At 37.5% G+C, this 27,241-nt stretch overlaps 1 protein-coding gene and 1 long non-coding RNA gene across 12 annotated transcripts in view; one reads left to right on the top strand and one right to left on the bottom strand.

Annotated features, from left to right (window-relative positions):
• LOC113255127 (uncharacterized) overlaps window positions 1-16,588 on the bottom strand; it is a 43,303-nt gene extending 26,715 nt beyond the window's left edge. For 3 of the 9 annotated variants that reach the window (XR_008957503.1, XR_008957497.1, XR_008957499.1), the window contains exon 1: window positions 16,464-16,587. This is a non-coding gene — a long non-coding RNA (uncharacterized LOC113255127). Of the gene's footprint in view, window positions 1-16,417 lie in introns of all 9 variants that reach the window. The other 6 variants (XR_008957502.1, XR_008957498.1, XR_008957496.1 and 3 more) reach the window with 3 other exon arrangements.
• The window catches only part of TMEM161B (transmembrane protein 161B), a 71,969-nt gene continuing 60,929 nt past the window's right edge, over window positions 16,202-27,241 (top strand). For 2 of the 3 annotated variants that reach the window (XM_057307132.1, XM_057307131.1), the window contains exons 1-2: window positions 16,202-16,290; window positions 16,382-16,771. Coding sequence is in view for 2 of the 3 variants with exons in the window: in XM_057307131.1 (XP_057163114.1) it covers window positions 16,769-16,771 (3 nt within the window). In the remaining variant the exon portion in view is untranslated. Of the gene's footprint in view, window positions 16,291-16,334; window positions 16,772-27,241 lie in introns of those variants that run through there. The other variant, XM_048220795.2, reaches the window with a different exon arrangement.

Here is a 27,241-nt window from a genome sequence, read left to right as displayed (position 1 = left end):
TGTAGACGGGTCTGACGTAAGTCTGATACCTTTCACTTGGTACGTGAGAAATTTCTTTGCCCTGGCGCTTTCACTTTCAATACTGTATCCTTGGATCTAATATTTGCGAATTGCACTGTGACGTGACTTGGCATAGGTTTGTCGTGGTTGAGGTTGGGTGGGGTCCTCTCTGCCTCTTGGACATGAATGTTTGTTTCCCTTGCTAGATTAGGGAAGTTTTCAGCTACAATTTGTTCAAATATCTCTTCTAGACCTCAGTTTTTCTCCACCCCCTTGGGGATGCCGATGATTCTGACATTGGAACGTTTCATAGAGTCAGTAATCTCCCATAATCTACATTCTTGCGCGTGGATTTTTTTAAGTCCAGATTCTATTTTAGCTTTCTCTTCTACTAACCCATCCTCCAATTCACTGATACGTTCTTCTGCCTCATTCACCCTGGCCATCAGAGCCTCTAGTTTTGACTGCATTTGGCTCATAGAATTTTTAATTTCTGCCAGATTTGCTCTCATTTCTGCCAGATTTGCTCTCATTTCCGCCCTTAGAGATTATATATTTCTAACATTTTCGTTAATACTTTTTTCAAGTCTACACATCATCTTGACCATTGTTACTCTGAATTCCATTTCTGATAATTTGGTTATCTCCATATCCATTAGTTCTGTGGCAGAGGCCACAGACTCATTGTCTTTTCTTTGCTGGGGGGGATTTCTCCTTCTCGTCATTCTGATGAGAAGAGGGTGTGGGGTTGTCCATAGCCCAAATTATTGACCTGGACCCAGGCCGTGTGCCCTTGTTTTATAGGGATCTTAGGGATGTGGGCTTCTTGATTTTTCAGCCTGCCTTCTGGGGGAGGGGCCTGCCACGCCGATACTCAGGCAAACCTGTTTGGGTAGAGTCTCCGTGTCCCCTGCGAGAGAGGATAGGGGTGGGCACACTGTGAGCCGGTATTTCCAGGCTTTTGTTCTCTGGTGGCTTTCCCTGGAGGTTTGCTGTGCCTCTTCTGAGAGTCAGAGCAGCAGTGGCCGAATCTTAGCCTCTGTCTCAGAACAGAGGGATCGGGGACTGTTCTCCACTGATGTTCTGGCCACTTTAACTCTGTTTCTGTTGGTGCTGCTCAACCCTGCAGCATCCTGGGATGTGCGCCCCACACCTGGCATCCCAGCCCTCACTTCCAGGGCCGGCGTGTCTCTGTCCTTTGTGTTTTTCTAACACCGCCAGCCGCCCCTGCGCGCTCCCAGAGCTCCCGGTCTCAGTCTGGTTCCAGTGAGCACACCGGAGCTCCGTTTCAGTCTGGTCGTGTGTGTTCCCTGGCTCACAGTCTCAGTCTGTTCTCTCGCGGGTGCTGGTCTGCGAGTCCACCCACTCCCCCGTGCAGGTGGCTACCGCTTCCCGGCGCCCGAACGTGGCAGCTCCCTCCCCCTTCCGCTTATCTTCCGATATCTGTGCGTGGTTTCACAGCTCCCCGCTTCGTACCTCAATACTCAGCGCTGGAGATGTTCATTTGTAGAGATCCAGATGTATCTTCCTGTGTCTCAGGCTGATTCCATGGATGTTCAGGCTGGTCTGGTACCTATCCAACTTGACTCAGGGGACTGGCTGTAAAAGGGGTCCCCTACTCCCCCGCCATCTGGTCATGGATGTAGGGGAGCCCTTCAGGATCATTCATATAAGTACAACACCTCTTTTTTCTGCCTCCCTCCACTTTATTCTGCTTGTCTTCTCATTTCTTCTCCTTTCTGAGCCTCTCTCCACCCTTTCTTTCCACTGTGCTTTTCTATAGAAACAGGACTCTCTGTCTGTGCATCTCATTTTTAATACAATCCCAAACCAGAAAGTGCAAGGTGGGGTGGGGAAAAACGACCTTTCTGAAGTAAAATATATGTCAGAAAGTCTATGAACTAGTATTAACACAGAGGGCTATGAATTTCCATGGGAAAATATTATACCTTAATTTTTGCTACCCTCTAAGTGAAAGTTAGCATTTCTTTCAATTGTAACATATGCAATCAATGACAGTGTTACTAGAATTACTGGTGACTTTTTCACCAATAAAAATCACAGATATTTTCACATCACATTACTATCGTTTAGGTTTTTTGGTTTTTTGGGGGTTCACTACTTTTAAATTTTAGACATTATTAGATCCTCTGCTAGATTTGTTATTTGGTGCATTAATAAAGAACCACATATATAGCACGTTTTTGTTGAATGTCTTGATTACTCTATTTTAATATATTTATTTTATTAATGATTCTATGCATATATTATGCATTTTAAAACATGGTTCTAAAAAGGGCTTAATAGGCTTACCCAGACTGCCAAAGGGATCCATGACACTAAAAAGATTAAGAATATCTTTTATGGACTCTGGCATTGTGGTTAAGAGCATGTAGTTTGGTCTCACAATGCTTGGGTTCAAATTCTGCTCTGTCACTTACAGTATGACTTAGGCTAAGTTATATATACTTTTTGTGCCTGAAATTCTTCATGTGTAAAATGGGAGATACTACTTACCTAAAATTCTTGCTATGAAAATGAAGTAATATCTACAAAGACCTAAACATGATGCTGGGCACACAGTGTGTTATTTCATATACACCCAGATGATAAAGTTTCATTCAAATCCTATTTACATTTATCTTGTATACAGATTTTTTTCACTATGTTGTCACTCTAAAATTAAAATTATATTAGTAAATATTGGCTAGTTTCAAATGAATGTTTGTTAAATATATGTGTGATATGAGGAAGAATAATACAATGAACATCTGTATGCCCTCCACTTGATTAGAAGGAAAAAAGTTGCTTCTGAAAGGAGGAACATATAATTTATTATCTAAACCATAGCACATTTGAGTGTGTAAGTGCTATTAGTTATAACACCAGAAAAATAGCTAAACCAGGACTGTTTTGGCTAAACCAAAATGTAAAATCACACTACTTTTATGTTCTTGTGTGCCCTTCCTTCTTCCATTCCCTTCCTTCTAGAGAAAATCACTATTTTGATTTTGTGGTTATCATTCATTCACTTTAATTTATAGATTTGTGTCTTATGCTTGTACTCTTTTTTTTTATTTTAATGTTTTTTATTATATTATGTTAGTCACCATACAGTACATCTCTGGTTTCTGATGTAAAGCTCGATGCTTCATTAGTTGCGTATAACACTCAGTGCACCATGCAACACGTGCCCTCCGCACTACCCATCACCAGTCCTCTTAAAGAGCATATTGTTTACTTTTATTGGTTCTTTAATTTATAGAAGTGGAATCCTACTGTAATATTCTTTTGTGAATTGCTTTTTTGCTCAACATTGTTAGAGATTCATCCATGTCCATGGATTTGAAACTCTTTTTTTCCACGGTTGTATTCTCCATATGAGTATACACAATGTATTTAACCATTCTACTGTTGATGGACATGGACATGGACTTGGACAAAAACTGTTTCTAGTTTTTATTGTTATAAGTAATACTGTTAAAATTTTTCTTCCTTATATATCCTGGAACACTTCTCCTTGACCATAGAGGATAAACCTCTTCAAGGTTACTAGATAATGCCAAATGGTTTTCCAAATTGATTATATCAGCTTATACTCTAAATAGCAAAGTATGTGTTCTGGGATATTGTCAGACTTTTAAATTTTTGTTTATGTGGTAGATGTGAAATTGCATTTCCTTGTATTTGAGCATTTCGTCAGGTTTCCTCCTCTATGAATTGCCTGTTTGGGGTAGTGGGGTGTGGCGTAGAGCATTATCTTTTTTTTTTTTAATTAAATTGTAGTAGTTGTTTACACAATGTGAATGCTAATCTTTTTGTTAGTAATAAGGGTTGTAATGATTTTCTCTCAGTTTATGGCTTGTCTTCTACTTTCCTTTTGGTGTCTTTTTTTTCTGGGCTTTTTATTACAGAAAATGTTAAAACATATATAAAAGTATGCAGAATAGAATAATGAGCTCCCATTTACCTTTTATCCAGCTTCAACTATTATCAACTCATAACCAAGCTTGCTTCATTTATACAACCACCCACTTTCCCCATTTCTTATTATTCTAAAGTATATCCCACATATTATATCATTATATCTCTAAATATTTCAATATGTATCTTTAAAAGATAAAGGGCCTTTAAAAATTACTATTAGAACATAATAAATAATTTATAATTCCATAATGTCATCAAATATTCAGGAAGCATTCAAATTTCTAATTATCACAACATTTTTTTAAGTTTGTTTGAATCATGATCCAGACAAAATTCTGTGTTAGGTAGGCTCCAAAGTGGCACCCCATGATTCGCACTCCTTGGTATTCACACCCTTGCTTAATTCCCACTCACATTGTATCTTTGTGTGTGTGATCAACCTGTTGTTCACATAGCTGTGTGATGATATGTCACTTTTGAGGCTAGGTCAAGAGACATAAAAGCCATGGTAGCCTCTGCCCCTCTCTCTTGAATCACGTGCATTAGGGGAAGCCAGACAGCTCTTTGGTGTGCTGAGGAAATAAAGTATTATGCCAAGCAGCCAACAAAGAACTGAGGCATCTTGGCAATAGCCACAACAGTAAGCCATCTTGGAAGTGAATCCTCTAGGACCATTTAAACCGTCAGATGATTGTAGCCCAACCAACAGCTTGATTGCTACTTCACAAGACACCCTGAGCTAGAACCATTCAGCTAAGCTGCTTCTGGATTTCTGACCCTCACGCACTGCATGAAATAAGAAATGACTGTTGCTTTAAGTATTATGTTTTGAGGCAGTTTGTTATAAAGCAATAAAAATTAGTAAAGATTTTGGTACCTGGAAATGAGGTACTGCTGTAACAAATACCTAAAATGGAAGAGTGCCTTTGAAAGTGGTAGTGGGCAGAAAGTGGAAGGACTTGGAGGACAGTGTTAGTGAAAATTTGAAAAGCCTTGAAGAAATTTGTTTATAGATGCTTGATAACTTTGAGGAGGTGGCAGATGAGGTCTTAACAGATTAGAAAAGTCTTACTGAATATTGGAGGAAAGTGGCAGAAAGTTTAGCAAATTTGTCAGCTGAAGTCATATGTAAAGTAAAAAATATGCCTAATAAACTGGTGCTTTCCAGCCAGATGTTAAAGATATAACCTGGTTTCTTCTAGTTGCCTACAGTAAAATGAGAGGAGGGAGATAAGTTAAAGGAAGGACTGGTAAACATAAGGAGACAGAACTTGCAGAGTTGAAGATTCCCAACCTTTCCAAGTAATGAATGATGAATGATAAAATTAGAAAATGGCTCTGAACAAAGAACACATCCAGGGACTAACAGGAAAATATGAAGTTGAGGGTGTAGTTAGTAAGGCTTTGTCTAATGGCATGAACTCAACTAAAATTCACAGGAAACCCACAAAGTTTGTAAGAGAATTATATTAGCAGAATATACTTTTTTAAAAGAAACTTTTTAAAGAGAATTATATTGGGGCACCGGGGTGGCTCAGTCATTAAACGTCTGCCTTCGGCTCGGGTCATGATCCCAGTGTTCTGGGATTGAGCCCTGCATCAGGCTCCCTGCTCAGGGGAAAGCCTGCTTCTGCCTCTCCCATCCCCCTGCTTGTGTTTCCTCTCTCACTGCCTCTCTCTCTGTCAAATAAATAAATAAAATCTTTAAAAAAAATAAAGAGAATTATATTGCCCAGCTGTTTTCCAGCCTGTACTGAAAGGAACAGAATACCAAATGAAATGAGGTTTTCGGACATCCAACTTTCTATAGGCAGAAAGCAAGCAGACAACTACAGAGCTGTAAACATGGACAAAGAAGGGTAACTCAGTGAGTGGGTCCAAGAGATCAGAAGGCAGAGTGAAGAGTCATGGAAAATTACTCTCAGGCCTTGAATCTTTATCAAGGAACTGCCAACCTGATCCCAGGTAGATTTTGTAATTTCTGTCAATCTGTGTGCTAATATCCCTCCTTTTGAACAGGAGAGTAGTTACCCTATCCATTTTACATTACGTGCATGGACGCAGATATCGTGTGTCTTTAGTTTGTAGGTCTTCAGATCAAGAGAAACTCCATTTAAGGAGCTGTGCTTAAGGAAGTATACCTGAGGGGCGCCTGGGTGGCACAGTGGTTAAGCGTCTGCCTTCGGCTCAGGGCGTGATTCCGGCGTTATGGGATCGAGCCCCACATCAGGCTCCTCCACTGTGAGCCTGCTTCTTCCTCTCCCACTCCCCCTGCTTGTGTTCCCTCTCTTGCTGCTGTCTCTATCTCTGTCAAATAAATAAATAAAATCTTAAAAAAAAAAGGAAGTATACCTGAAAAGCCTCATCCACACCTGAACTTGATTTATATTTCTAGGATTTGAGCTGGTGCTGTAATGGGATGAGAGTTTTAAGGGGCTTTGGGACAGGATGAGTGTATTTTGAATATTGGAAGAATAAATCTTTGGAGCCCAGATTGTGGTAGTTCCCTTCCTCACTGCATCAGAGATCGTCTGTGGGATTAATAGAGTATAGGAGTAGTGATGGCATATCATTTTGAGCGGCTTTGGCTTCTCCTTTTTCTTGGATCACTTGCTCTGGGAAAATCCGGACGCTATGTCGTGAGGACACTTAGGCAGCCCTGTGAGTGAGCCATCTTGGAAGTGGATCTTTTATCACCAGTCAAGCCTTCAGAAGACTGCAGCTCAGCCAACAGCTTGACTGGAAACTCATGAGAAACTCTGGGCCCTGAATACCTCATGAAGCCATTCCTCGATTCCTGACCCTTAGAAACTGTAAGAGATAAGTATTTTTTCAGTTGTAAGCTATTAATTCTTGGGGTAATTTGTTGTACAACAGTAGATAAGTAATGGAAGTTCATGTATTGCTTTATATATCTTATTTTATTTTTAAATTTATTTACTTATTTTAATCAAGCTCTGTGCACAACGTGGGGCTTAAACTCACGACCCTGAGATCAGAAGTCATATGCTCTACCAACTGAGCCAGCCAAGCACCCCACTCTATATGTTATTTTTTTTGTTTTATTTTACTTTTAAGTATGCTCTGCGCCCAACATGAGACTTGACTCATGACCCTGAGATTTAAGAGTCATGTGCTCTCCTGACTGAGCTAGTCAGGCACCACTTTATATGTCTTTTATTTATTTATTTATTTTTTAAAATTATTTATTTGACAGAGAAAGAGAGAGAGCACGTGTATGGACAAAAGGGAAGGGGCAGAGGAAGAGAAAGAGTCTCAAGCAGACTCCTCACTAAGCAGGGAGCCCAATGTGGGGTTTGATCTCACGACCCTGAGACCACGACTTGAGCCAAAACTGAGAGACAGTGGCTCAACCAACTGCGCCACCCAGGCACCCTATATGTCTTTTATAAGTCTCTTTTAATCTATCATTTTCTCTATCTTCTCTCTCTCCTGCAACGTATTTGTTAAAGTTAATTTGTCCCATGATTTTCCATAGATTGGATTTTCCTGATTGTATAGCCATGGTGTTTAACGTGTTCTCTATATTTCCTAGTACCACCTTCAATTTTTTTGTCAAGATTTTTTGGTAGGTGATGATGTGTTTTTCCATTAAGAGGCATATATAGCTTCCTTGTTCATCATGTTAGTAGCTGTTGATGTACAATGAATAAACCTATTTATTCGTTAGGAATCTTGAAATGGCAACTTTCTAATTCTATCTTCATTCATTAATACATGTATATAGAGAAACTTAACCTCATTGATTATTTGGTTACCTGTGGTACAGTGCACATAAAAAAGGCAGGACAAATGCTTGATTGATTTTATAATATATACTTTTTTTAATTGGTTTTCAAAATAGTGAATTGATTTCAGGGCATCCCCCAGTGTTAACCGAGTAGCTGTTTTTTGTTAGTTTTACTGTCATTATGAACCCATGGATTTAAAGACATTAGATAATTTGATATGTTCCAATCCACTGTTTTGATATGTTCCAACCTGTGCTCAGGGGGATATCAGAATTTCAATAGACCTGTATGTCCTTATTGACAGTAAAACTGTCCCATCTTTGGCCAGTGGAATGCTTTTCAGTTATCTCCTGAATCCATTTTACATGATTCTAGGATAGCTTACTTGCTGTCTTGCAAAACAAAATGTTCCAGGCTCATCTTCTACATTTCCTGTGCCTAACTGAAATCAACTGCTACTCCAAGACCTTATAGTGTCTTTTAAACAGAGGTTTTTAATGCATTTGAATATAATTCTTTTTTCTGTATTGAGTTTGCATTTCCCTACCATAAGATCATAAAGAAAATCTTGCTATCTTATCTTCTGAAGGTTTAATGGGTTTTCCTTTCATATTTAAATTTTAATTCACCTTGAACTGATTTTTCTGCATGGTATTAAACAGGGAGTTCCAATTTCATTTTCTTCATGTATTTATCTGGCACCATTTATTGACTTGCTCTTGCTTTTCCTGATGGCCTGCAATGCCATCTCCGTCTTAAATCAAGATTCCTTATAAGACTACATCTCTTTCTGGAGTTGTATTCCAGTATAAATCATTTTTTCCATCCCTAAGACAGTATCATACTATCCTAATTACTACAGTTTTAACAGATTTATTGAGAATTAATTCACATACCATACAGTACACCCATTTAAAGTGTTAAGATGGGATGCTTTTTAGGATATTCACAGATGTGTGCAACAATTACCATAGTTAACTTTAGAACATTTTCATCACCTCAAAAAGAAACCCCGTTTCCTTTAGCTATTACTACCCTGTGCTCCCATCTCCCTAAATCTCACCATCCCTAAGCAATTACTAATGTATTGTCTTTGTAGATTTCCTATTACAGAAATGTCATATAAATGGAATCACATAACGTGGTCTTTTATGATTGGCTTCTTTCACTTAACATACGATTTGCAAGCTTCATCCATGTTATAGCAGTTATCAGTATTTCATTTCTTTCCTGTAGCCAAATAATATTCCACTGTATGGATATACCACATTTTGTTTATCTTTTGATAAGCTGATAGACATTTGTGTTGTTTCCACCTTTTGGTTATTATTAACACCTAACTAGTATAATTTTATAGTTCTGGCTATCTGACAAGTTAACTCTCTCCATCTTAAATCTGCTTCTGGAGTATCTTGAAATTCTTGATCCTTTGTGCTTTCATAGAAACTTCAGAATTAGCCTGTCAAGTTTCTGGAAAAACTCAGCTGGGATTTTTAATGCAATTGCTTTCATTGTAGGGGAGATTTGCCATCTTAACTCTAGAGTCTCTAAATACTTGAACACGGTTTATTTTTCTTATTAGACATTTTTTGATGTCTTTGATGTTTTGTGATTTTTTCCCTTGAAGGAAAAAAATTTAAAATCATAAATTTACTCCTATGTAATCCATATTTTCAAAATGATATGGTAAATGGTATCTTTTAAAAAATCATTTTCTAACAGTTCATTTATGCTGGAGAGAAATACAATTCACTTTTGGAAATTAACATTATATCCAGAATCATTATAAAGTCTTATTTTAAAATTTATCTGTAAATTGTTTCTTCATTTTCAATCTTTTTATCTTTTTATTTGTTTTTACTGTTATACAATGTTGGCTGGGATCTCCAATATGGTACTTGTTCCTGATTCTAAGGGACTGTTCCAAAAATTTCATTGTTGGGGCACATGGGTGGCTCAGTTGTTGAGCGTCTGCCTTCGGCTCAGGGCGTGATCCCAGTGTTCTGGGATAGAGCCCCACATCAGGCTCCTCTACTGGGAGCCTGCTTCTTCCTCTCCCACTCCCCCTGCCTGTGTTCTCTCTCTCGCTGGCTGTCTGTCTCTGTCAAATAAATAAATAAAAATCTTTAAAAAAAATTTCATTGTTAAATATGTTTGTTGTAGGTTTTATTCTAATTTGGCAAAAGGTTTTATCCATGCCTATGTTAATTTTTTCAAAGTCTTTTTCTGGGCAATATGTTCTTCTTTGAAAAATTTCTGTTGATTCAGTCGCTCACACAGTAATCAGACCATTCATATTTTCTATTTCTTCTTGAATAATTTTAGAAAAGTTACATTTTTCTGGGAACCATCTAGTTCAATTATATTTTCCCATTTGTTATAATAAAATTGTTCATGATATCTCCTCAATCTCTCCAGCATTTGTAATAATGCCCCCATTTTCACTTCTAATAGTCTTTGTGTCTGCTTGCTTTCTTGGGTAATCTTGTCAAAGATTTGTCGGTATTATTATTAAAAGGTAAAACTTCTTACTTTGTTGCCTCTCTGTAGGAGAGTATTTGCTTTTTGTTTTATTCATTAATTTTATTTCCATTACTCTTTTCCTAATCCCTCAGGTTTAGGACAGATTATTAGATCTATAATTTTCAGTCTTCCTTAATTTAATATTTAAAGTTTTCAATTTCCTTGTAAGTACTGTCTACATTCTATAGGCATTATGTAGTATTTCTGTCATTGTTCAATTCTGAATATGCATTTTCTCTTTTTCATTAAGAATCCTATTTGGATTTGATCCAGCTTATATGGGAATGAGTTTATTTTCCAAATATATGAGGTTTCCTAGATTTTCTGCAAAATTAATTATACTGTGATTAGAAAATGGGATCTAATAATACCAATTCTTTTAAAATTTAAAAGATTTTTTATGATTAAATTTCATAAATGGTTCATGTGTACTTAAAATATTTTTTATTTCTATTTTTTGTAATGATGGACTTGGTAATTTAGAATAGTCCTTCTTCTGTAAACAACTAGAAAAGCTGGACAAAATATAAAACAAACATCTGACAGCATTAGAGCTAATGAGGCAGTGGAAACTCCAGAAGAAAAAAAGAGTTATTGAATCCAGCATTCATGTTAGCTTTTCCACTCAGGTATCTGCTGATTCCTGAGAAGATGGCCAAGAAGCTTGAATAGAGCTTCTGACTAAATCATGGAGTTAAAAAGACAAAGATTGGAGTTCAGGGCCTGCTCTGGTAAACTCTACAGGCTTCAAGTTGAGACCCCAAAGATCTATATCCTGGGAAAAAGTATGAACTAGAAGTAGACCTGCTCAAGAGTCTAATCATCTCAATCACTGACTTGATTAAAGTGACTTCAGCTTACTAGTGCCCAGAACCCCTGCCAAGAAACATAAAATCCTTTCTGCAGAAAATATCACTTTAGACCTCAAAGTATAATTTCTTCCCATACTCATTCTGGCATTCAATAAAAAATAACAACGTAACTTAACAAAATGTTATAAATAAAAATAAACATAAATAAATAAAAATAGCATAAGTAATACAAAATAAAAAATACAAGTAACAGGGGTCCCTGGCTTGCTCAATCAGAAGAGCATGTGATTCTTGTTCTTGGGGTCGTGAGTTTGAGCCCCACGTTGGGTGTAAAGATTACTTAAATAATTAAATGTAAAAAATATATATGAGAGAAAATATATATAGCTAAATGAGACAATATGAGACAACCACAACAAGAAACAAAGGAGCTTCGGATGATAGCAGACCCCATAATTACTAGACACAGGTTTTAAAATAATTATGCTTATGTGTTTGAAAAAATAAAAGATCAGATTGAAATAGATAACTGCTAGACAACTGGAAGACATAAAACAGAAAACAGAAATGCCCAAACTGACAACAACCAAAAAAGTAATAACTGAAATAAATGATTCAACAGATAGGTTTAACAGGAGATTAGAGACTATTCAAAAGGAAACAGTGAACTCAAAAGGTAAGAATTATCCAGAATGAACCATGAGAGACAAATGAATGGATATGTAAGGGATAATGTGAAATGATCTAATACACATTTAAGTGGAGTACCAGAAGGAGAGGAGAAGGGGGAAGAATGGGGGAGAAGCAGTATCTAAGAGCTGGGAATTTTCCAAAACAGAATAAGAACATCATATCCTAGACTCAACATGCATTGCAAACCTCAAAAAGAAAACCAAGAAAACCCAAAACATTTAGTTAGATAATAATAAAACTGCTTCAAATTTAAGACAAGCATCTTAAAAGCAGCCAGAGAAAAAAAGATTACTTTTAAAGGGGCAAAAATAAAACTGACATTATTTCTCAAAAAAATTATGGAAGCCAGAAGCAATGCAATGTATCTTCAAAATGATGAAATAGCTGCTAATTCAGTAAACACGTTCTTTGAAAATGAGGGTGAAATAAATAGTTTCAGGATACAAAAACTGAATTTATCACCAGCAGACATTTTCAAAAGGAAATACTAAAGCATGTTCTTCAGGAAGAAGAAATATGATCCCAGACAGAAGCTCAGAAACTCAAGGAGTCATAAAGCACAAGAGACAAAGGTAAATGGTTGAGTAAATATAAATGCACAGTAATTGTATAAAAATGATGTCTTGAGGAATTTAAGACATTAAGTAAGAGATTAAGTATATGTTATGTATATAACATGCGGTAGGGGTAGTAAATGAAGTTGATGTGTTCTCAGGTTGTTATATCATCCAGGAAGAGGTACAATACAATCTACTAAAAGAATATTTAACTCTCAAGCTGATGGGGTGGGAGAAACAGAGTAAGTAAAAATTAATCTAAAAGAATGCAAAAAAAGGGCAAAATCGAAATAGGACAAATAAAGAGCAAATAATGCCTTAATAGATTCAAATCTACCCATATTAGTAACTGTGTTACATGTAAGTGGATTAAATACCTCAATTAAAAAATATTATCAGAGTAAATTTAAAAAATATATTATTTCATCCCACTCCTCAGGTTAAAATGCCTTTCTCATCACACTCAGAATAAAATCCAAATCCTTTCTGGCTTTCAGTACCCCCTAAACATATTCTTTTCTTAGTCACCATGCTCCAAACAGGTAGGCTTCTTTGGTTCCTGAAAAAGTCCAAATTAGTTCATGCCTTAAGGTTTTGCGTTATTGTCCCCTCTGCAAGCATGATTTCCCCAATTTTTGCAAAGCTGGATTTTCCTGTCAAATAGCTTAAATGGCACTTTCTTAGAAGCTTTCCTTAGTTACCTAATCTAAAATAGTCATCTACTTTAATTTCCTGCCTAGGATTATTACCACCCTATATTTTTATTTATGGTCAATTACCACTAAAAAGTATTTTACTAAAAAGTAAATTCCCTCATAGTAAGGACTATGTCTGCTCTATTCACCATTGTTTCTCCAAGTCTAGAACAGTGACTGGGACAAAGTAGATAACTATTTTAATAAATATTTAATGAATGGAAAAAGTTAATTTAGGTTTTAAACAGTTAGGTATTTTCTTACGATTTTGTTTGCTTATTGCTCTTGGTGCTAGTTGTTTAAAGACTTTCCTAGTAGCAAAAGGTATCAAATGATACCAGAATCCCATTTATGTATTATGTTAGTGATCCTTGAAAATGTGCATTGTATAATTTGTGTAAAATTTGCAGCAGTTATTCTAATTAGGTATGTGGTATGGTCCTAGCTTTAACTATGGTAATATGTAAATAATGGAAAGTTTCAGAGGAGGCTACTGAATTATTAGAGGGTTGCAATATACTTCTGAAAAGCATGTCTGTTTTGTTTTTCCTAAATTAGGAAGATGAGAATTATAGAGAGGTTACAAAGCATAATTTTGGGAAAGAAAGAAAAGAAACTCCTTTCATCCATTCTTAAATAAAAGAAAATAAAATTTTTAAAATTACCCCCTTACAGAGAGGTTTAGAAGGTAATTCTAGGAATGGTGATTGATATATTTGGTTACTTCCTTTTTTACTCTTTGTTCTATGTCTAGGATTTTTTTCTTTTTTCACATCAAAGCAATCATACTGGTCACAATTTTGTAGCCTGCTCTTTTAACTTGGAAAATAAACTTTTTCCATTAGAAAGACTAATTACTTTTAAAAAGTAGCTAAATAATATTCCAGTAAGTATACATGATAGAATTTGACCAATATCTAATTGCTAATGATTGTTCCTAATTTTTTTAAAAAAGATTTTATTTATTTATTTGACAGAGAGATAGCGAGAGAGGGAACGCAAGCAGGGGGAGTGGGAGAGGAAGAAGCAGGCTCCCAGCAGAGGAGCCTGATGCAGGGCTCGATCCCAGGACTCTGGGATCACGCTCTGAGCAGAAGGCAGATGCTTAACAACTGAGCCACCCAGGCGCCCCATGATTGTTCCTAATTTTTTACCATTGTAAGTATTGCTACAACTAACACTTTTGTCCATAAAGCATTTTAAGAGCAATATAACTGAAGTGATTTTGTCCACAACATTCATTTAAATGGTATTTAAGGAGAAGGAGGTGTTCGACACAAAAAGAAGGTCCCAGCTTTCCAGGCATTTGTGTCTAATTAGGAAAACAATATATACTGGGGAGAAATTACAAAGGCACCATATAAGCACATAATATTCATATTTATTAAAGAAAAGAAAAAGTAATAGAAATTTCTCAGAAGGGGAGTTAATCAGGAAAACATTTTACAAAGAATACGGAGCTGGCCTTTGAAACAGTGATAGGTGTTAATGGCTGAAAATGTTCCAGCTCAGTGTGGGTGTTGAAGGAGGACCTAACTTTTTGTTGGTGTTCTTAAGTATTTGAGAACAGTTCTCACTCAGAGAATTACAACTCAATTGGTTGCTAATAAGCAACCAAGACAATTGGACTCCTGATTCCCTTTTAAGACTACTGAATTTCTTCCTAATCTCCATCATGCACATATTTCATTCCCTTTCATAATTTTCCCCTTTCTTGCATCTCCGTCAAAGACTCTCATCTACTTTAAGGAATGGAAATAGGTAAATCCCTCAACTTCAATACATGTAAACAATACAAGACATAATTATTCTGTGGGATAAAAAACACTGGGAGATGCTGCTTTTAAACATATATGATATGCCTTTTAATCTTTAAAAAACGTTACTTGTAACAGATTTTTCACATTGTAATAGAAATTGGAATATTAAAGGATATTAACGAAGGGTTATTTATGAACTAATCAAATCCAAATAAGGAACACAGAACCCCATGATCTATTAAAAATGATAAGCAGATAACGAATACTGACTGTGATTTCCTTTGTGGCTTTACTCTGGCAGGAATGGATTCCATACTGATAATAATTCCAGTCTTACTGTCACATAGGAGGAGATGCTTTGTGAACCTCAATGAGGCTGCCAGGTTTAGGACGGATGTAAGAACCAAAGTGTCAGAAATGAAAGAGTAAGACTTCACAGAATATGTTGTCACTGACAGACTGATAGCCAGTTTCCTTCTCCACCTTTTCTTCCTCAAGGATAGCAGCTGCTTCCCACAGATACACAAGCAGAACAACTCCAATCCTTCTCTACCACACTTAGCATCTGCAGATGCCCTGGGGCTTGTCTATTTACAACGTGGTCCCTATACAGCAGAGGTAGAACCCTCAGGGAAGTTCTGGATTGATTCTCAGCAGGTCTGTTTCACAAACTATTTCCCAGCCCTTCCCCACCTCCAGCTGTTTCCAATGTTAGTACTTAATAATTCCTCTATCTTGTCTGCCACATTATTCATCACCCCCCAGAAGAAAATTTGAAGTAAAAACAACTTATACACTCAGTCTCTAGCCACCTTTCTAATATAAAGCAATTGCCCTGTGCATGCTGCTTCTGGATGGCTAAGAAGTGATTCCAAGGGTCTTCTAACCATTTATAGTTTGGATAGCATGCTCTCCAGGTATTTTGACAAGGAGGGTGAAACAAACACCCATAGCCACGCCCGCCTGCCCAAACTTCTTAACCTCTTGTGAAGCTTTCCTAGTTTAGCTCCTCAATTCCAGCTTTATGACAAAACTAGACAGTGGCATAAGAGATACTATAAATGAAATTGTAGATAGTCACGTCTTAAGCAAAGATCCCCAAGTTGTGAGACTAATTTCTGGGTTAAAGGTGTTCTGTATATCCACTTCAACCCTGCCTCCAGTACTGTGACTTATAGCCAAATAAAAAGGCAAAGAGTTGAAGGGTACAAATTTTGAGGAAAACAACACAAATTTAAGGGGTACATGGGTTTCACTTTTTTTCAGCTGATTATACATATCTTTTTTTTTTTTTTTTTTTTTTTTTTTAATAAAAGGAAACCGTCCATATTGGAATGTATTTTCCAATAGGCAGAATCCTCCTCCTGGTTTCTCTGGTCTTGGTAGATGTTCTTCTGGTTTCCACCAGTACATATGAATAGAGAAGAAATGTCTCAGGATCATACTCCACTGCCCTGAGGAAGGGGAGAGCTGCAGGACGCACTAAAGCAGGTGAAAAAGACGACACAGGGACAGACAGGTCTGTGGAGATCCGGAAGTCTCCAAGGACGGTCAGCCTGGAAAAGGAAAAGGTAAAAAGAAAGGGCGTGGCTCGGCTGAAGCAATTACTGTTGGGGTCGGCTCCCACCCAGTTCATGAACCTGCGCTTGCATCACCTCCCAGGGCAAGGATGCGCTCGGCCAGAACAACCCAACCTACCTCCGGATCCTCAGGCGTTGCAACCGCGCGCCGCCCGCCCACCTACCTGTGCTGCGCCTGCGCCTCCCTCGCGCGTTCTCAAGGTCAGCACCGCCCCCAGCTTCTAACCTAGCACCCACGGAAGTAGCATTAGAGGACGTCCTGCGTATCCTCACCTCTGCGTGGCGTGGGGTCGCCGGCGTTCAAGAGAGGGGAGGGACTTCCTGTCCCGCGCGGGCAGAACTTCCGTCAGAGCCGGAAAACTCTCTCCCTCGCGTTGTTTAAGAGGCTCCTGGCTGCAGGGTGGGGAGGGAAGGTCCAGGACGGTCCGGGGACTCCAGGGCGTCCGGCCCACGACCTGTCCTTGGCGCCATGGTGAGTCTTCCTGTGAAGGCTGGAGTAACAACATTGGGAAGCTAGGGGCCAGGAGGTTAGTCCTGTGAAGGTAGCCAGTCGGGTGCCTAGCTGAGGATGGAGCGGGCGAGAGTAATGGGATGAACCGCGGGGGCAGGACTCCCCACCTGTCCCGGAGCTCCTGGGCCCCTGAGGAAGCGGCATCTGAGCTGCCCAACCGTGAAATTTGTCTAGGAGTATGGAGTAGGTAGCCAGAATATTCCTGGCCCATTCGCTGTGTACGGTATGTGGCGCCAGGTGGTCTCAGAGTTGACCTTGCCGGGTGGATCATCTCCGCCCCTCCCTTTTTCTCAGCTGCTTGGTAGTAGCCAAGAACTTAAGATCTTAGAAATCCCTTTAGCTTGTCGAGGTGGACACAACGGATCCCTTCGTAGAGGAGCAACACCTGTCACTAAGAGAAAGGGCAAAGTCAGCTTATCTTTCAAACTCAGCCCATTTGAAATTGGGAAGGGTGATTCAGGCTTAGGAGAGATTTTATTGGAAAGGGATATTGCAGGGGCTCGGGGAAATAGGAAAAATGCCCTAACCGTAAGATATGCAAGAGTTTCAAAGGTTAAGCAAAAAGGTTTTTCTTTTTATTAGGGAGGGGTAAAGCAATCCTAGGAAGAACTAAGTGTGGGGAAGTGAGATGAAAGGGAAGTACCACTGAAGAGTAGATCAGATTGTTTTACCCTCAGTCCAGAGAGGTTTATGCTGGTTTAGACCTAGCGTGGGCCAAAGTTCAGGAACCTGGGGAAAGAGGATCTTAACCAGAATTTGAATAACAAATATTTTGTTCCAGTTGATCTATGGGGACATGCCATTCATCCAGTCATTTTTGAAGCGAAAAATGGGAATTTGCAGGCTTTGTCTCTGACCTTGTCATGGGTAAACAAGTGGGGCATCTTTGAGTCTTACCTAAGTCCTGTGGGGACCGGTGGTTCATTGCAGTAAGCTCTTTCCATAGCACAAAAGGGCGTGGGGGTATTTCTTAACCTTTGCTATTTTCCAAGATCACAGGAGTCTGGTAAAGTTCAGCATTGTCAATTATTTGACTATATAAAAGATTTCAAATTCTCATCCGGAGGGCATTCTGTCTTGGAATTTAGCCTCAGTGTACCATGCTTTTTCAGGACCAGATGTTGACATTGTTCAGCTATTGTGTTTGATGTTGGACTTTTGAATGACTTTCAGAAACTTAATGTGAAAGAAAAGAACTTCAAAATAATGTGGTTTCTAATGCACTCTATCAGCTAACGTAACCTATGACTCTTAGGCACTGTGTGTGTGTTTAACCTCCGAATAATAACACTTTGTATTCATAAAGAGGTTTTTTTTTTTTTTCTAAGTGAAATTAGACAAAGATAGGCAATAGTTAGCCCAACCACCTCCACCCCTCTCCCCCAACCTCCCTAATTTTACATAAGGAAGAATCTAAGGTATAGAAATAAGCATTGGTTTATCTAGGGTAACAATAGTTTGACATAGTCTGGACTGAAACTTAGAGCTCCACATCTTAAATTTAAGCTCAATTTTTGACTTCTTGGTCTGAAAAGTTGAAGAAAAAGTATAATAAAAACCCTTAAAGTAGTCTCAAAGAAGCTCAGTGTGAATTTACTCCCAGCATTATGTAATACTAGAAAAAAGAACCCATCTCCTGCCATCTCAAAAATTCTGATTTTGTTTTAGGTTAAGGTAAACTCATGCTGTTTCTCAGAATGTCACTTAAGAGAATGTCACCTGAAGAATGTCACTAACTACCAGTAAGGCCGTTGGCTCCATTCTGATACTGCTTATATTTCTGTGTTGACTCCACTTTAGTGTTCCCAGTCATGAAATTGATAATGTCTGTATATGCAAGTTTGGTCAGTGCTTGGAATACCAAAAAAAAGGGGGGGGGGTTAGCCATCAAATGAAGTGAGGGGTTGAATTTATTTTGAATACAGCTTGGTTAAATTAAGAACCTTTGCACTGCTTGGGCCTAATGATACGCAAAGCATGTAGTACTTGAACTCAAAAGACCCAGACTCTGCCCATTATTAGTTATATGAATTTGACAGAATCACTCAACTTGGTAAGCCTTCCGGTTTCCTCCTCATTAAGAGAAGTGGGGCTTGATGGAAATTAAAACACCTTCTGACTCTCACATTTCTGATTCTATGACTTCAGGACATTTTTCAGAATAAGTACATGTTTCTGATTAAATAAAATTTAGTCTGATTTTCACTTTTTTCTTTATCTTTTTGATTTTTCCTTTTTTGTTTTTTTAAAGATTTTATTTATTTGACAGAGAAGAAACCACAAGCAGGGGGAGTGTTAGGCAGAGGGAGAGGGAGAAGCTGGCTCCCTGCTGAGCAGAGAGCTGATGTGGGGCTCCATCCCAGGATCCTGGGATTATGAGCTGAGCCTGAAGGCAGATACTTAACTGACTGAGCCACCTGGGCACCCCCCCTTTTGATTTTTCAAGTTGCATTTGTTTTATTGTCTCTCTCTCTCTCTCTCTCTTTTTTTTTTTTAATATATCATGTAGGAATCTGTACACATGTTTGGGCAGGTATTTCACTACTGTCTTAAATGCTACTCCAGAATGGAGAGTGAAGCCTTGGGACACCTTGATTTTACTTCTGTTTTATTTATTTATTTTGAAGATTTTTATTATTTAATTTGAGAGAAAGAGTGCCTTTGGTTCAGCTCATGATCTCAGGGTCGTGGGATTGAACCTCAAGTTGGGCTCCCTGTTCAGCAGGGATTCTGCTTCTTCCTCTACCTCTGTCCCTTCCCCCACTGCAGGCATACACACGTGCTCTTTCTCTCTCAAATAAATAAATAAAATCTTTAAAAAGTAGAATGAAATAAAATCTGTGGGCATAGAGCCATTCATAACGCTCCTCTATTATTCTTTTAATGTCTACAGGGTCTGTAGTGATGTCCCCACTTTTGTTTCTGGTATTAGTAATTTGTGTCCTCTCTTTTTCTCAGTTAGCCTGGATTGAGGTTTACTGATTCTGTCAATCTTCTCAGAGAACCAGTTTTTGGTTTCATTGATTTTCTGTATTGATTTCTTTCCAATTTTATTGATTTCTGCTCTAATTATTATTTTTTTTTTGCTTCTGTTTATTTTGGATTTAATCTGCTCTTTTTTTAGTTTCCTAAGGTGGAACTTTAAGTGTTTGATTTTAGATCTTCTATTCTAATATTTGCATTCAGTGCTGTAAATTTCCATTTACTGCTTTTGCTGCATCCCATAAATTGATTAGTTGTATTTTCATTTAATTAAAAATATTTTGAATTTGTCTTGGTTCTGACCCTTGTGTTATTTAAAAATGTGTTGTTTAGTCTTGACATGTTTTGGGATTTTTCAGTTACCTTTCTGTTACTGATTTCCAGTTTAATTCCATTGTGATCTGAGGGCAGACATTGTATGATTGCTGTTCTTTTAAATTCGTTAAGGTGTGTTTTATGACCCAGAATGTGGTTTTTCTTGGTGATTGGACATGTGTAGCTTGAGGGATAAATTCTCAGGTTTTATCAGTTAACCATACAGTGGCAGAGATGTGTGTTTCTACTCATTTCTCTGATTTTTCCTGTGACTTCTCTCCTTCACTGCTTCTCTACTAAAGAGGATTAGCTCAAATAATGGTAGACACTGCTCAGGGTGCTTGGGTGCCTCTGTTGGTTAAGCATCTGACTCTTGATTTTGGCTGAGGTTATGATCTCATGGTTGTGAGATCTAGCCCCACATCGATCTTAAGATCTAAGAATCTCCTTCTGCCTCTCTCCACCCCTTTCTGGCTTCTTCTCTTAAAAAAAAAAAAAAAGTAGAGACTGTTCTCTTGGTTAGCATTTGGTGGACTCAAGATTAATTCTTAAAGACTAGCTTATACTCTGGACTATGGTCCACTTTTTAAATAATTTAGTTTGCCCTGGAGTAAAAACATAAAGCAAGTTTAGTTGATTTTAGAAAATCAGAAGATCTTTGAAAGTGTTCATTTCTAAGAGAGATTTTTTTTTATCTTCTTAATATTGTGCTGTGGTTTTGCCCATGTTACTAAATCAAGCATGAACACAACTTGCTGCAAACAAACTTAGAAGAAATAAACTTGTCTGTAAATTGTCTTTCTGTTCTTTATGTACCACCTGCCCTTGAGTTAGGAAAAAAAATTTTGAAGTTCTGGTAAAATGAGCATTCTCTTGGTTTTGATTGGAATAGTACTTTTTTGTTTCACCAAGCATTTAAAAAATAATGCTCTTATCTCAAAAGTATTATTCAGTCATTCATTATTAAGCACTATCTGTATGTCAGCTATATCTGTATTCTTGGCAACAGGGATATAACTGTTTATTAAACAGACAGTCCTGCCTTTGTGGAGCTTATGTTTTACTGGGAGATTCTGATGATAATCAAATGAGACATAATATATGTTGGTAGTGATAAATGCAACAAAGAAAGATAAAGTAAGGGTAAGGGATAGAAAATGTTGAGGGTGGTTATTTTAGATAGGGCATTCAGGGAAAGCCTCAATGAAGAGGTGACATTGGAACAAATATGACTTTATATACTTAGTGTATATGCCTGGTATCTATGAGCACATATTTATGAACTGTACCCTAAAAAATAATGTAATATTGGGAACAAAGCTTATATTGTCTGTAGCTGTGTAATTCTCTTAATAAAGTTAAATATTAATCATTTTTCTAAATAGTGTACAGGAAAGTATGCTTTAAAAAAAAACACCTTGGGGCGCCTGGGTGGCACAGCGGTTCAGCGTCTGCCTTTGGCTCAGGGTGTGATACTGGCGTTATGGGATCAAGCCCCACATCAGGCTCCTCTGCTATGAGCCTGCTTTTTCCTCTCCCACTCCCCCTGCTTGTGTTCCCTCTCTCGCTGGCTGTCTCTAGCTCTGTCGAATAAATAAATAAAATCTTAAAAAAATAAATAAATAAATAAAAACCTTTGTAATAGTAGGTGATATTTAATAGATTGATTTATGCCACCTATTTTTATTTTTTTTAATTTACTTTTTTTTAAGATTATTTTAGAGAGAGAGAGAGATTAGGGGTGGGGAGGGGCAGAGGGACAGAGAGAATCTCAAGCAGACTCCATTGTTGAGACTGGAGCTCGACCCAGGGCCAGATCTCAGGACCCTGATACTGTGACCTGAGCCAAAATCAAGAGTCGGATGCTTAACCACCTGAGCCACCCAGGTGTGCTTATGCCACCTATTTTTTAGTCTTCTAAGTTAACTATAGTTCTGGAGAGAATACAGCTCATTCACTCAGAATATCCTGATTTTACATTCGTGTCTTTCAGTTAATATAAAAGGCTTAGTAATTCCATTATTAAAATAGATTAAAATATCTTTATGTTTTGCTCATAAACAGAAGACTCAGAAACCTGAAATCATTTCAGCTTTTGATATTTTGATATTGAGACTCAGAATCTTAATGTCTGATTATAAAGTTTTATTTTTTAAAAATCTTTAGGTAGTAGGAAAAACCAATCTTCTTGTACACACATTTTTTTTTTTAAGATTTTTTAATTTATTCACTTGACAGAGTGAGAGAGCGCGTGAGAGCACAAGGAGGGGTGAAGGTCAGAGGGAGAGGGAGAAGCAGAGACTCCGCACCAAATAGGGAGTCTGATGCGGGACCCAATGGCAGGACCCTGGGATCACGACTCAAGCCAAAGGCAGACACTAAACCGACTGAGCCACCCAGGTGCCCCCGTACATATGTATTTTTAAAAATGACTGGTGAAGGTACAATAAATATATGGTATGGTAAGTGTGCTTGAACTAGAAGTAGATGACCTCTGTGGTTTGACTCAAGGTTCTATGTGAAACTGAATATTGTTGATGTACATTTAGTTGAATGTACATTGAAGAGACAAGGAAGGGTATATTCAATTTGGAGTTTAAGAAGTTTCACAAAAGATTGATTGGATTAAGTCTTTTAAGGGTAAGTAGAAGTTTGTTAGGTGGGTAAGAAATTGAATTTTACTTTTCCTCAATAACAGTAATAGTGACATTTATTTAGGTGTTAGTATTTACCTACTCTACTTACATTAACTTACTTAAATATTCATGAAGTATTTAATCTTGGATTTTTTTTAAACCACCGTTTTTTTACATACAGGTGTAGAAGTGGAGGCATAGGAAGATTGGAGTAACTCTTCCAAAATCATACAGCTAGTGGTGGTGGAATTTGACTTTAACCCAGGTGGTTTGACCATTGTACTGCTGTGACAGTCTTACTTATATTTGATAGGTTTTAACTTAGGAGAGGATTAATTTCTAAAACATTTTCCCATAGAAATAATATTATGCTCTTACATTTCTAGAAAATCTTTCCCAACCTAGTTAATAACTAATATTACATCTCAGATAATATTAGAGAAATTGTTACTGACCTGCGTAGCACTAATGTTTAGCCTGACTTAGGTGCCAAACATGTCTGACACTGCTGCAGTCATGGTAAGGATTCAGTCCTTCATGTTCCCTCCACCTTAGCTGCTTCCAGTTAAGGCACTCCCTCCCATACAGTATTAGTTGCCATTGCACTTGGGGATGAACTTCTAGTAACACTGATCAGGTGAGGAGTAATTAGAGAACTGGTGATGAATTGGAATTTCTTATCATTGTAAGTAGAGTGTCAGGCTTATTTTAAGCCTGTCTCACAGTTAGCCCATTTCTTTTTTTGAGGGCTCTAAGGATTGCCTTGCTCCTTTTCCTTTCACTTGGACTACTTGTTTGCAACTAGAACTTAGTATTTTCCCTGAACTGCAAAAAAAAGAACTTATTGTAGGCTACCTTGCTTTCCCTCCCATATGTTCAGCACACATGATAAAGGTTTTTACTGCTAGGAGGGTTTTAAAAGTCACCTTCCTATGTTTCTTCCAGTTGACCATAAACTATTTATTATAAAGATCTTTTAGGGATGCAAGTAGAAGCTCTAGATGATATTGATGAGTCTTTGCAATAAATTCTTTGAAGTAGAGAGGTTTGGACTGTGAAGAAAAGATCAGGTGGAAAATACTAAGCACATTGGAGAGAGAAAGGGAGACTTTTCTCCACCAGAAATAACTTACGAAGAAGAGCTTCAACAAGCTGTTGTGCTCTGTATTATAAATATATAAGTATAGACTGCCATCAGTTGATGTCACAAATAAGGCATTATAAGGCTATGCAGGGCCTGGCTGCTTTTCTTTTTTAAATAAACAATGCTTTTTATCTCTTTGATAAGTAGTAGAAGCCTTTTGAAATACTAATCTGCTTGCTTTTTTTTTTTTTTTTATGTAGTTATCTGTGTCTGCCCTTTACATACGGCTTAGCTGGGTTTTGTTATCTTTTACCTTTTGATTGCCACTGTTTGCCCAAATACAGTGATCTACTTAGAAAAGCAATGTCACACTTTCCTGCCTTTTTTTTCCTAAAAGAAAAGTCACATTGGACGATTCTGCTCCATCATAATTCCACTAAGTTGAATGTTTATTAAGAGAATGCTGGGCAGTGGGCTAGGTGTACTCCTTCACATCAATGTGGAGCTCTGATTTTTCACTTCTTTTATAAATGTTAGTTCGTTTAATCCTTGTAAAGTAGGGATAATTATTCCTATTAGCAGTAACTATACCTCACAGGCTTTGAAGGTGGTTTAGAAATGGTAAATATGTAGGGGCGCCTGGGTGGCTCAGTCGTTAAGCTTCTGCCTTCAGCTTAGGGCGTGATCCCGGCGTTCTGGGATCGAGCCCCACATCAGGCTTCCTGCTCCACTGGGAGTCTGCTTCTTCCTCTCTCACTCCCCCTGCTTGTGTTCCCTCTCTTGCTGACTGTCTGTCAAATGAATAAATAAAAATCGTTAAAAAAAATGGTAAATATGTGAATGCCAACAATCCACTGGTGTATTTAATTAAAATATTGTGGTCATCAACAATAAGATTGTGAAGATTTTGGAGATCATTTGCCAACTCTTGTCATTTTATAGATAAGGAATGAGTCCCAGAGAGGGCTTGTCTGACTGCTATTAGTGACAGAGAACTACTTTGATTCTAGTATGTTTAATTATTCAGTACAGTACAGTATTCACAATAAGTGCATCTTTCTAATAGTTACCATTAGGAGCACACATTAAATTTTCTTGGCTTTTGTATATGGCTTAAAATTTAGAGTTAAGCTGAAATTTTTATTTTAAATTTGTTTGATGAATCATTTCTAACATGTACCTATTGCATTAAATTGAGAGGATTATTTTGAATAGATAAACCTCTTTCTCTGAGATACAGTATATTGTCTGTTGATTGTCAAGTGAATAGTTTTCTTCTTTATTCTAAAGTTCAGTGCTTGCTTGGCACATATTAGGAACTTTAATGTAGTGAAGTACAGTGTGCAAATTTATGCTTTATCCTTTTATTTCATCTAAAAGGTAATATTCAACATATCTTGAAAGCCTGCCATGTTAGGCAATCTCTGGGGAGTGGGTTTAGGGCTGTAGAGATGAGATGAATACATTTTCAGTGGGGGCGAGACCCTCAAATTCTTGGTCACGGTTGAGCATGTTGAAGGCTGCTTTGGAGTTGTGCATATGTTTTTTAACAAGGAACGTTTTATAAGTGAAGTGAATGTTGAGTGGGTAGGAATTGGTTTGAAGTAGATGGTTTATAAATGTCAAATATAAATTGATTAGTTTTGACTAGGAGCTTTGGATATAGGTCTGTAGGGATATTTTCTGTAATGTCAAAATATACAGTTTAGGAAAAGTACCAGATTCAGGGATGCCTTCTTCCACTGAACCTTTTATTTGTTACTTATCGGTACTATAATGAAACATGCATGTGTTAGAAAGAGGTGAAGTGGCTTGTTAATATCTTTGAGAATATTTCATTCTTTGTCAATATTTTAATTACTGGCTGGTATCCCTTTATTTGAGATACTGCATAATTCACTCAACCTACTCTAACTGGAAAATTATCTTTTAAATAAACAACTGTTAATTTCAACACTAATATGTTGAAATGGTTAGTGAGTTACATTTCATTAAAATGCCCTCTAGTGAAAAAGTATATATTCTTGTCCTGTTTGTTGTTCGTCTTCCACTTCACCTTATCAGTTTATATCAAGGAAAATATCTTAAGTTTATTTCTAAATTTAATCAAATTCCAGAGAATGGTTTTATATCATCATCTTAAGCAGGAAGTCTGGAGTGTTGTTTTTAGAAATAGTTGGGTCAAATTGATGCATTCGCCTACCATGTATGTCTAATTCAGATATTCAGGATGTACCAAGGCACATTTTTATTGAGGGTTTTTGATTTTTGACCTTAAAGTATATTAAATTTCTTATTTGGAGTTAGAAAATGGCAAAAATTTCTGGTTATACTTTTTACTTTAAAGAATTAAAAACATATTTTGTGCTGTGAAACGTGATGCTGGCACATGAAACAAATTCTTTAAGCAATTAAATTTGAAAACCTGTGTGCTTGAATTCAAATCAGAGCTGTTAATAATTGTTTTTTACAGTTTTCTTTCTCTCATTTTACCTTCTCATTTATATAATTCTTTTGGTAGTATTATTTTGAGTATAGGAAATTGCTGTTTTGTAGGTAAAAACAGTTAAGTATCTGTGATTTCATATAATTCATTAATAAATTTATATTAATAGGTGACATTATTCTTTAGCTGGTGTTCTATCAAAACCTTTTTTTATTTTCATTTTATTTATTTAGCAGAGTTTTCCTTTTCTTATTTTCAGACCTGTTTACTGTCTGTAAGGGCTGGAGTTATATTATAAAACCAGATAAAGGCCAGGGTAGACCACATAATGAACACTAAGATTCTAGAAATGGTCTATGGGCAAGATTTTCCTTGCCTGTTCATGATTGTTTTATGCTGCTTTTACCTGCTTTGGCATTATATGGAAGGATTTCCCATCTCAATTAAATGTAGACAGCTCTCAATCCTATTAAAGATCCTACTGGAAGTAATCATTTTTGAAAAACCAGCTTGGGTCTGTCAGTCATCCACATGTATAAGTTTGTCAGATCTTTCTTCCTGAGTTTTTAGACCTCTTCTCAGTCACATTGCCAAGATCCTGACCTTGGTGTGGTTATTCTTAAAGGTCTCTCAAACTTTGTCCACTCAGTTTTTAAATTTAATACATCTCTATACCTATTCGTACTTCTCTTCAGTAGGACAAGGTCTCACAAGTTTTTTCCGCTTACGCCTTTGGTTTCATCTATTTCTGATTTTTTTTTTTAAAGATTTTATTTATTTATTTGACAGAGATAGAGACAGCCAGCGGGAGAGGGAACACAGGCAGGGGGAATGGGAGGAAGAAGCAGGCTCCCAGCAGAGGAGCCTGATGTGGGGCTCAGTCCCAGGACTCTGGGATCACGCCCTGAGCCGAAGGCAGACGCTTAACGACTGAGCCACCCAGGCGCCCCCCTATTTCTGATTCTTAA

This window comes from Ursus arctos, unplaced genomic scaffold, assembly GCF_023065955.2.
Source record: "Ursus arctos isolate Adak ecotype North America unplaced genomic scaffold, UrsArc2.0 scaffold_5, whole genome shotgun sequence".
In the NCBI taxonomy this organism is placed as follows: Eukaryota; Metazoa; Chordata; class Mammalia; order Carnivora; family Ursidae; genus Ursus; species Ursus arctos.
This window is presented reverse-complemented; position numbering and strand designations above follow the sequence as displayed.